Raw genomic sequence first — 10,979 nt, 5'->3', positions numbered from 1 at the left:
TCTTGACGCAACTGTGAATGAGCGGCAGAGGACAAAAGGGATCGCAATGGAGAGAGTGACCACCATGACCTCACAGGGTCAGCTGGGACCCTGGAATGAAAAGACACAAATGCAACCCCCCCCCCACCCCATCCCATCCCACCACTCCACCCCCCATCCCAGCAACCCCTTGGCCAACTGAACCCGCCATGGGAATGTGGGAGCGTGGAAGAGGAAGGATCAGCATTCGCCTGCAAGAGCTGAAAGAAGGCGGTTGTGTTTGGAATTCTGGGTCATGCCTTTCTCCGCACATTCCTCGGTATTCTCCCAACAATAAACTGTGTCAGGCCCAATACAACAGCCTTCTTTCTGCATGCCTCAGACTATAAAAGCCTTAAAACATCCACAACGACCCACTATCCTCCGATACCGGGGTGATAACATTTTCTGAAGGCACGAAGAGCTATGGAAGCACATAAAGGCCGCTATATTTCAAAGAATCACATGGAGCGGGATACCTCTCCACTGTGGAAATTACAAACAGATTGTGTATACACTCGGATTCTGAGTGCTAATTTCAGTTTGGCAGCTACAATTCCCACAAACAGCTGTGGTTTGCGGAACAAAACAGCCATTCTTGCAACCTCTGCACAAAATAATGAGCAAATCGTCTCAAATGCCACATATTTATTTTTAGGTACTGTAACTTTGGCAAGACAAAACAGGATCAATCTGAATCATCAGTAGAAACGTAACAAATCTGTCTCTTACAAAACGGTGCCTTGCACAATCGCTATCATAACGGGTCATTTATTTAGGTCAAAGGTCAAAATAAAAGTTGGTACATGCAGTAAAAACTGAGATTTCCTTCATTCTGTACATAAATCAGAAATGATAAAATAAATAAATAACTTAAAGAACAAAACAAATGGAAAGTTATGTACAGGTGTTAAACACTGCAGGCTACAGTATGTAGCCAAAGGTTCATGCCATTTAAACATGGAGAGGTGCAACTGTAGAGCTTTTACATTTTGGTCTCATTCTCTTCACTCTTTGGTGCTGCTTGTACTGTATTCTTTGGGAGTTAATTTGACAGTCATTGGTAATTTAAGTCTTTGGGTCTGTGTTGACTTGATGCTGAGGTGTGACAGCTCTGTTCTCTTCTCAGAGCTTGCTCTCCTCCTCTTCCAGCGGTCGGTTCAACCCCGGGATGAATTTGAGGAGGCGCCTGCGGAAGCTTTTCTGTTTGGGTTTCCTCTGAAGCGAGCCGAATCCTCCCTGCTTCTCCCCCGAAGCCGGCGTCGACGACGAAGAGCCTCTCAGGTAGCTGCGTGTGCTGGCGCTGCGGGTCAGGTGGGTCTTGGCCGTGGTGAAGAGCTCGCTGGCCGGTCGGAGGCGCTGCTGCCTCTGCGGCGGCTGCTGCTCTTTCTTCTTATCTGGGTTGGCGGCGTCCGAGTCGACGGCGCGGTCCGCCTGGTACAGACAGGTCTGGTAGAGCGGGTCGTCCTCGGTGGCCGTGCTGAGATAGCTGGCGGAGCTGCTGGTGCTGCCGGTGCAGCGGAGCGCTCTCAGAGCGGCGGGGCTGGGGGCTCCCAGACTGCCGTACACTCCTGCCGACTCCAGGGACTCGTACACCGCAGCGTCGCTCATCACTATGCCTGAGGGAAAGAAGGAGAACATTTTAAAAAGGCATATTGCCCACAGATGCATGGCATTATACAAAATGGATGACCAAAGACTTTTTGCATGGATATGCAAAGGTGATTTGACTGCACACATAGATGCCACTTTTAACCGATTAGCTCAGATGAATTCAAATGAGACCTACCATGAACAAGCCTCTGCTCCTGCATCATCAGCGACCGATACTCGTCCCACTTTTCATGCAGGGTTTGCTAGAAAAGAAATGCAAGACATATTTTAACTGACTGTGGCAAGAGAATCACAATATAATCCCAACATTGATGAGTCAATATATGTGTGAAAGTTGCATATAAAGTTGCATATATACTACTGAACAGTATATAGTAGGAAAACAACAACTATAAGCATTTTCATCTCAAGTATGTCAAATGTGTTATGTTCAGCAGCAGATTCATTTCCTGTCATTCATCTTCAAAATGTTGAATTAGTACGCTCAGAACGCAGCTACACTGCAGGCCTCTCAGCCATAAGGCACTCATGGATTACAGCGGGGACAGCTGCTATAATCTTGGGGAAAGCTTGCTCACTTGAGACACTTCCCAGGCAGCTTTTTAACGGCCATGAGCAAGAATGTTGCCATGTCTGCTCTTGTTCTCCATGCACACACAGCAATCAATATGCATGCTGGAGAAGCTGCAGCCGCTCCTGATGCAACAGGTGGGGCACTTGGGGAAACAGGTGGGGAGGGGTGGGGGCTGGTGTCTATATACAGCATGCAGCACTGTGGGAGAGCCCTGTTTTCTGTCTGCGGGTTAATGCTGCTGGACACACATCCAGGCTGAGCCAGAGAGCGCAGTAAACAGTCAATGTCTGGGAAGAGAAAGTTACCTTTAGATACTGCAGCCGGGCTTCCAGCTCCGCTTTTCGGATGGAGTCGCTGTAAACCGTCTCTAGCCTAAAGTGGAAAACCAGAGAGCAACATAATTAATAAGCATCACAGGAAGCACTTATAAAAACTACAAGGGCAAAACACAGCTATTTAATAAGCTGTGGAACCTAGTTGAACCATATGAAAGGCTCTTTTCATAAGACCGCAACGGGAACGGCTCCGGTGTCAGCAGTTTACAAGTGGGGGGGGGGGATAAAGAACATATACAATTTCCACTCAGACACTTAAGTTGCGAGTGTTTTAGATCACGAGTGTGTGTGTGTGTGAGGGGGGGCTGGGGTTCTTATAGAGCTCGTTTTCACTTGAGCGGCTAATTAAATGCTCCAGTTTATACTTAGTCAAGTGGTACGGATAATTTGATGATGTCAGTTAATAAAATCTATGCATATACTAGTATTTTGATGCGGTTAACCTCACTTCTTGTGCAGTAGCGTTCAAAGCGCACAGATGGGGCCTCGCTAATTGTCCTTTTAATCTTTTACAAGCAGAATGAGTGCAAGGAAGAGAATGTGGTTCAAATTAAACACCCACTCGGCAATCTGCAGAACATCAAATTCTAACAGTATAGTGTGCAAGACACTCCAATTGAGCCAAATTGATTATTTATGCTATTTAATATATTTGTTCCACATTTCTCTGATGAACTATTTAAAAACTTGAACTATCTGATTCATCATGAACTGCGGATTCTGAGTCCATCCAGAAAAGCACCAGTGTTTTGGTTAATGAGCTACAGGAAACATTTCAACAGCCACAACTGTTCCTGTTCCTGTGTATCTGCTTACCTGATTGTGTTGCCACAGGCCCTGATGATCTGAACGATCTCCTTGTGCCGAAATCCATCCACGGCGGCCTCGTTCACACTTGCGATGGTGTCCCCTGTGCGCACAAGCAACATGTGTGTTAACCAACAGCCATCACATGTGGCTCATTCCATTGTGGCTTCATTTAAGCCAGGGCCAACTGAGGCTGGTTTGATTCCAAAAGGAATCAGCGGTGGTCCAATCACAGCACTGCGTTCCTCAGCCCATATGCAATACAAATGTTGAAAGCCATGTGCAGTCGTGGCACACAAGCCATCATCAGTTGCACAAATGTTAGCTTACACCCTCCATTCACCTCATTTGAAACAAAGCTTGAGAAATCGTTCTAGTGTTAGAACACCACAGACCATATATTTCCATCCCTGTCAACATGTCAAAGCCACATCCATTACTTTATCTGTTACAATCAGTCTGTCTTCAGAATCAGACAAGATTTAGGTGGGGTGTGAACTCTCGTGTCTGAGGGCCGACTTTATGTGAGGCTCCAGCACAATGCCTGTTTTCCCTTTCAAGAACCACCGCCTAATCTCCTCCGTGCGATGAAGTCACTCAGTTCACAGCGGCAAGACACGGGGAACAATAAACGAGGCATGTGAGGAATGTAGGAAGTGAAACTGAAGTGACATACGCAGGTTGGATGGAGGAAGGAGAGGGCCGCCTTGCCTGCCGATCATCTTCCCTCCTTTGGCTGGAGAGGCGAGCTTGTGACCGCGCGGTCACGAGTTGGAATCCAGAGACACATTATGAAGGGGAATTGCAGCGATTACGGCTGCAGTGCCTTCGAGCAAAACAGTGAACCCACAACTGTACTGGACCGGCTCAGCAGCCATCGGCACAAAACTGCATTTATAGAAGATAGATGCCGCACACAAGTTTATTTATATGACCCTCCCTCCAGTTACAGCTACTGTCCCAGCTCCAGGTATAACAACTAATTCTTCTAAGTTGAAATTCATTGTGAAATAATGCTAAATATAAAAAAAAGTAGCGTGAGGTTCTATATTTTTCCCCGTTCACCGTCACCATTACTTCTGGACCAACTGATTTGAAGACCTCTAGATAAAAGTGTGACTGAACATGCTGGTGTAGGAACAGGTAAGAACAGGTAGGTGTAGGTGTAAAAAAAAAGACCAAAAAAGGAAAATAAGCCCATGTTTGCCAAATAAAAATAACATCGGCATTTGTCTGTGACTTACTATATATGGCACACTGGTGAGGGAGTTGGCAAATACGTGTTGGCTGAAAAAAGCCCTCACTAAGTGTTTGTTGACTGGAAAATGAGTAGGCAGACTGTAATATTTGTACTTCCCTAAACAGACGGCTGAAACCCGTGAGTGCATTTGTTGACGCAGGGAGTGAGGCTGACGAAAACAAAAAGACAAAAAAAAGGAGGGACTGCATCAAAACGCCGTCCTCACTTCCCCTCATGTCTATTTCCAGTGCTTTCTAGGGTTATTCAAGGCTCCAATACAGTTGAAAGGAGAGAGAGAAATAAACAGGCAGCGGCTACTTAATAGGTGCATGGATTCATCACTTACCAACTTTGAGTCCTGCTTGCTGGGCCGGGCTGTCATCATGCACCTTACACACAAACGTACACATCTCCACCGAGTTTTGGTCCTGGTGGTGCAAGCCGTACGTCTGGAATACACAGAAACATACTTGACGTAAGCATTCATACTGAAAAATAGAAACTAAAAAAGCATTAGAAATATATTTCCTAATTGTCTACGAATAGCAACGGTGTTACACAATGTGATTGATGTCAACAATTGTGAAACCATGCAGCCATACAATGCAACCTGATAAACCACTGTGAGCTGCTGCACACTGACAAGCTGAGGAAGCCGTGATAGACAATGCAGTGAGCCGGCTCACACTGAGATAAAGGAGGAAAGCAGATAGCATCGCTCTACATGCAGGGAGCTAGTGCAAAACATGCAAACTAAGAGGTTTGTTTCTCTTATCTGGCTAATCAGAAACCATTGCTGGGCTTTTTCAGCGTCTAACATAAAAAGGACACTTAAAGCAGCCGCTTCATACACCAGATGCTCCCATGAAATACTTTTGCCATTGACATACTGCAGAAAATTGGATGAAATTGTTGTAAACAGTTCATTCTGGAGTCAAGATCACTATTTGGTATTTATTAACTCTGGCTTTCCATTTGATCCCTTTCATAAACGAGACCTCACGGCCATATAATCCATCTGTCCCTTTGAAAGCTCTACTATTCTGTTGTCTTAGTAACCATATGTGTTGGTTTGTGTTGGTTCCACATGTATTCACATGCGCTTCCCCTTTTCAGTCGCCACAGTCTCTGTGAGGAAGGCCCGGGCCCCGCAGGCCATAGACTTCCTCCTGTCACAGGACCATCAATCAGTCAACATGCCACTGTTGTCAGACACTGTGGAAGGTGTTTGACTCGGGGTTTGAACCTCAGGGCCTTTCCCTCACAGGGACTGTCACTCTGACACAAATGATGGGCAATTCTCTATAAATCTCTCAAGGCTGAGAAACAGAAAGCTACTTGGTCTCAGATGAAATAATAGCCAAGTTATCAAGCCTACCAGCTGTTACAATGTATTAGCGTTCAAATAAATTACTAAAACATGAATCTCAACTTGGATGATGAGCGTCGCATGAAAATTTGCAATGATTCAGATTTGCCTGAACTTCTCCCACTGCCTCAACATGCGCTTCCCTCTCAGAGGTCTGATAGAGAAACAGGCAAATTATTCTTGAAATGCAAATGCTGTATTTACATATTGGTTCCTGACATTATCTCCACAGCAATGCCAACACAACAACAGTAACAGTGGAGACATTCAGGCCGGAAAGCCACTATGGAAACGTGGGCCATCTCTCTCTTGACCGTCAGGCTGGCCCTGCTGATCTCACTTCCTTTAGGCCACAGCCAGGCAGGAAGGGAGGAACCTGCATTGAAACCGCAAATAGAACAGTAAATCTCTTCCTAGAAAAAATGGTATTCCAGTTCCAGAAACCAGAAGTACGGTTATGTACGATTAAACTGCCTGACTCAGCGTCACCTCGCCCCCTCATAGATAATACTCACAACAGCTGTAGTCAAAACAGGCAGCCCCTTTGCTCAAAACTACTGATGATTCGATGAGAATCAAATGAAGCAAATCAGACAAGCATTTAAAGAATGATACCAACCGAGCCCTAAGGAACAGAACAGACATTGTAAGGCCCGGCGCTTCAGGGAGACATGAGCGCGGCGAGAGATGGGAGAGATACCGAGGTCAAACGGGCGAACCGTCTGTCTGCTGAGCGGCCGAGAGTAAAGCAAGGTATTCCATGGGAAGCGTGTGAGCAAACCGCACAGCCTAGAAAATAAGACACAAATAAACTATCCTCTCTTCTCTCCAGTCATGGGACCCGACATCGACAGGGATTTGACAGGCGCGTGACCTTTCACCCTACTGGCGCAGGCACACGCTCAGATTAAGAGGTTTACAGGATGAGATCCACATGCTTTGGTCACTTAGTTTCATCTCCGTTAACAGAAATGTAACAGAGCGGGGAAATCCTGTTAAATGGCACTCAGAGGTCCATAAATCCCCCCCCACCCTCCATCTCCCTGCTTATCTTCTTACCTGGATCTCAAAACCAAACGTCTCCTCGTCGCTCTTCTCCAGGACCACCACCTTTCTGAAATGAAAAAAAAAAATCTGAAAAATCTGATCATTTAATGTTTCGTCGTGACAGCTCGTTTTATCCTCTCAGGCTCAGTGTCTCCCTGAAAAAGCGACGTCAGCGATGTGATTAAAGCGGCACCGAGCTTTGAGGAGGTCTTTTATAAGCTCTTGCGGTGAGAAAACCTTTCAGGGTTATCTGCTCGGGGGATTTATTCCGTGAATGAAAAAGCCTTGAAAGACATCCTGAAACAGAACTAAAGCTTAAAAATACATATATATATATACGAGGAATGATCGTCTATCCATCAGCATTTAGGCTAATGGTGATGATACTTTGAAAAAACGCTCAGAATCGTACATCAAGGTTCTTTAAAAGCAAATGAAATAGCATAAAATCCACATTGAAAGACCAGCATGAGAGGAGATCAGCAGGATGTTAAGGGCATACGATGAAATCCTCTCTTCCATGTCTGCCCTTATGTAAATTGCATAACAAGATATCTCTGTTGACCGGGAGCGGACAAGAGTTCCTCTGTGCTCGGCGGGATCTGTACGTCATGACAAAAGAGCAAATGTACGAGGAGTTTGTTGGACGGAGAGACGTCGAGACGCCATCACAGAGACGGAGCCGCCGAAGGACATGAAAATTCATGAACAACCTTCGAGAATATCATACATAGCAATTAACCGTTATCATGAAAGTTCACTGTTTTAATGAGCGCCTGTAATTCACTCATGCATGGAAACTCAAGAGGCCTTTAAATGACTGGAAACTGGCTGCTCAGTTGAGTCTTTTTAGGATGAAAATGTTACTCTCCAGGCAGAGGGAGACTATGAAAAAACCCACAAAGTAAAAAGGGGAAGTGTGAATGAATGATGCGAGACAAAGTGAGTATGGGTCGGGGAGATTTGTACCTTTGTGGTTCTGGTGACTGTGTCAGGGGTTTCCATTTCTGCAGGCCACCACTCTGTAGAGAGAAAACAAAACAAGACATGGAGTTAACTGAGAGTTTGTTTTTTTTAAATCCACATTGCACACATGCACAGGTGGGGGTTTTCCCTCCAGCTTTCATGGACGCACCTACATTTGCGCATCTACCAGTCCATCAAGTCTTTCAGTGGCGCACGTGTATGGTGAGCTGTGTTTGTGTTTTCAAGCTACAGGGTCACCACACGGATATGGAAACATTAGTGCTAAAACCAGAAATGCGTGTCTGTCTGCTCTTTGTTTACCCCACATGTGTGCAGCCACAACATAAGAGGAAGACTTTATAGCGGCTATATTTAGCCTTGGTTTCACGCCAAGTCGGTCGAAACCCAGACTGAACTGACACATCTGATATTTTAGATCATTATTTATCAGTTTGTACAAATTCTAACTTATTCCAGAACCAAATAAGACACAGTGATTAGCAGTGGGCCTTCCGCCACAATAACTTCATTGAGGGAAAACCTAAATCCAATTGTGGGGTCAGGACCCTGCCCTACCTTACTGTGTAAATAAGAAAGATATCTCTCCAGTTAGGCTACACTAAATCACTTACAATCAATCCACCTCTGTTCTACCTCAATGATCTCAAATGTTGCTCCTATGAAAGGCCGCTTTGTGCTACAGTCTCCCTGGGTAGTAAAATGTTGCTTTCTTTATTTCCCAACACTTACAGAATTGTCCCAGGCCCTTCTCAATGAGTGCATTTATTCCCTAATACCCTAAGAGACCAACGGGGGTGGCTGAAGCAGGGTCCCGGTCCCTCTGCACAATGCACTGTTGTAGCCCTTCACCCCAGCTTTAATTGAGAGATGTAGTATGGAGGGGCTGTGGATGTAACTGTGCCTCTCTCTACAGTACACTACTCACTGGACAAGCAGGGTGTTTGTGTTACACGTCTCAGTCTGGCCCTAGCTGTCCCCTTTCACCAGTACGCTTCCACGGGATATAAAGGTGCGGTCTTCAATCAAATGAGTTGCAGATAGCTGACACAATAGCCGGGGAAATGTGCCAACTGACCCACTAGCCATGCAAAACACTATGCAACAAAACCCAAAGATGGCGTAACATTAGTGCATCAGAGAGAGGGTTTGGGGGGGGGGGGGGGGGGGGTGTCAGGTCAGTCATGGTTGACACAGTGTAAATCAGATACATAAAAGTGTGTGGGTGGTCCACACTCACCCTGTATGGGCTACTGTTGGCCAGGCCAAAGGTGGCAGAAGGAGAAGCATGGGGTTCATTCTCTACAGTGATGCCCTCCTTAGATACTGATCTGTTAGTTTCCTCCAGTAGTTCCCAAACATTTTCATATCAAGGACCCCATTAGATCACAGATCCCCCATCGGATTAGACTGAGTCCAAAGGAGTCCTATATGATTAAGTGTTTGCTGTTAGATATGACTTGGTACACAATTACACAGCTGCATACAGTCATCCTTACACAGCCTCTCACTGTGTTTACTTCTAGGATGTGAAGTAATACTGAAATTAAACTATTATTGACCGGTTTGCTGGACCACTTAGGGAACCACAGGTATCCAGAACCACAAGTGGACCTGGTATGGTCTGATGATATGAGGTCAAATGAAATAATCCTCCCTCTAAAGTGGGTAACCTTGTTTTTAGGCAAACCGTCCGACTCAAGTCTCTCAACTGAACTCCCATATGAACTTTGCTGAAAACTTGAAGCCTATACTTTCATTGACAGTTGACATTTTTAACCGCATCCAGTTTTCAGGATATGGCAGGACATACTCTCCAGACTCCAAGACCCAATAGATGTGTAAACACTCAAATGAACACACATGACACTGTTCTCCCACTGCCTCTTTCTCCGCACACGCGCGCGCGCGCGCGCACACACACACACACACACACACACACACACACACACACACACACACACACAGGTACATCCAATTTATTGATTGGATCTTTTAAGTGTTAAAATTGACTGCTTACCTTTTTGAAGTTTCTGGGCAGTGTCCCGCCGGAGTAAGCCAAAGTCTTGTAGTTGTAAACCTCCGAGGAGTTTGACGGTAAATCCACAGTCCTGCAACTGTCTGACTTTGACGAGCTGAAGTAAATGTCATTCTCTTTAGGAGATGGTCCGCTCTCCGGGTCGTTTGAGTTCACTTTCTTAAGCCTCCTGAACGTCATGTTTGTTTCATATGCGGGAGCGCTTTGGAGTTATTACAGATGAAAACAAAATGACTTCTCCTCCAACAAAGTGTACAACCAGCCGGGGCAGATGCTGATCAAGTTGTGCGCTGCAGCGTGGAGCCAACTACAATTTGTGTTTCTTCTGAATAAGCTGGGGGCGGGGACTGGGATGTGAAGGACACAACTCAGTGCCAATAGCAATGTTGACGTGCATCCCTTTTGCTGCATTCATGTGCTGCTCGTAGGTTTCTGCTCCTAAGTTCAGAAGTTGACTTGTCGCGCTTTAAGTGTTTTTTGGTCGGTAATGATAATAAAATGGACGCTGTAGCGCCATTAAGTTTTGATGACTGTTGTTTTATGGTAGAAATATAGCCACACAGCGCTGCTTTGTGCTACAGCGGCAGAATGAAGAGGAGAAAATGCCCATCTGGCATGTAAATCAATGTTTAATTAACTTATAAGTTAACAGCTGTTGTATAACACATCACTTTTACCATCAGTTGTTAACACGGATCCATGCCCTAAACATCACGTCTCGGTAACTTGGGTATCACAGACAATTCCCACTTCCCCAGTCGTATTTTTTCACTTGTTGGTTGGTTCATTTGCGGTCAAGTCGTAATTTTCCGACAGCATTTTAAGGCAGCATTTGTTTCTGGTGGACCATGCATCCACTCGCTCACGTAGTCAAAACTGCACTCAAATGTTATTTATTACTCAGAAACATGCCATACATCTAGAAAGTTATGCATGTTAAAAAGGCAACAGGA

General features: G+C 45.4%; 1 protein-coding gene across 1 annotated transcript; it reads right to left on the bottom strand.

Annotated features, from left to right (window-relative positions):
• Positions 1-651: 651 nt before the first annotated feature.
• Positions 652-10,300, bottom strand: tamalin (trafficking regulator and scaffold protein tamalin). Its single transcript, XM_071532305.1, has 8 exons — positions 10,009-10,300; positions 7,974-8,026; positions 7,017-7,071; positions 4,935-5,037; positions 3,358-3,451; positions 2,512-2,578; positions 1,808-1,874; positions 652-1,637 (listed from the first exon to the last, which is right to left on the bottom strand). The coding sequence occupies exons 1-8, from the start codon at positions 10,204-10,206 to the stop codon at positions 1,144-1,146; spliced, it is 1,131 nt and encodes a 376-aa protein (XP_071388406.1). The 5' UTR covers positions 10,207-10,300; the 3' UTR covers positions 652-1,143.
• Positions 10,301-10,979: the final 679 nt, after the last annotated feature.

The sequence above is a fragment of the Centroberyx affinis genome, unplaced genomic scaffold (assembly GCF_046629955.1).
Source record: "Centroberyx affinis isolate AG114_WGS23_722 - 3 ecotype Tasmania unplaced genomic scaffold, CSIRO-AGI_Caff_v1 ptg002184l_1, whole genome shotgun sequence".
Classification (NCBI taxonomy): Eukaryota; Metazoa; Chordata; class Actinopteri; order Beryciformes; family Berycidae; genus Centroberyx; species Centroberyx affinis.
Note: the sequence above shows the minus strand (reverse complement) of the source record. Positions and strands in the feature narration are given on the sequence as shown.

Bases quoted from the DNA above. Each gene is read 5' to 3' on its own strand.
- tamalin (XM_071532305.1), bottom strand. From the start codon at position 10,206: ATGACGTTCAGGAGGCTTAAGAAAGTGAACTCAAACGACCCGGAGAGC. The intron at 8,027-10,008 runs GTAAGCAGTCAA...TTCTCTCTACAG, and splicing joins TGCCCAGAAACTTCAAAAAG to AGTGGTGGCCTGCAGAAATG. The intron at 2,579-3,357 runs GTAAGCAGATAC...TTTCCACTTTAG, and splicing joins GCCTGTGGCAACACAATCAG to GCTAGAGACGGTTTACAGCG.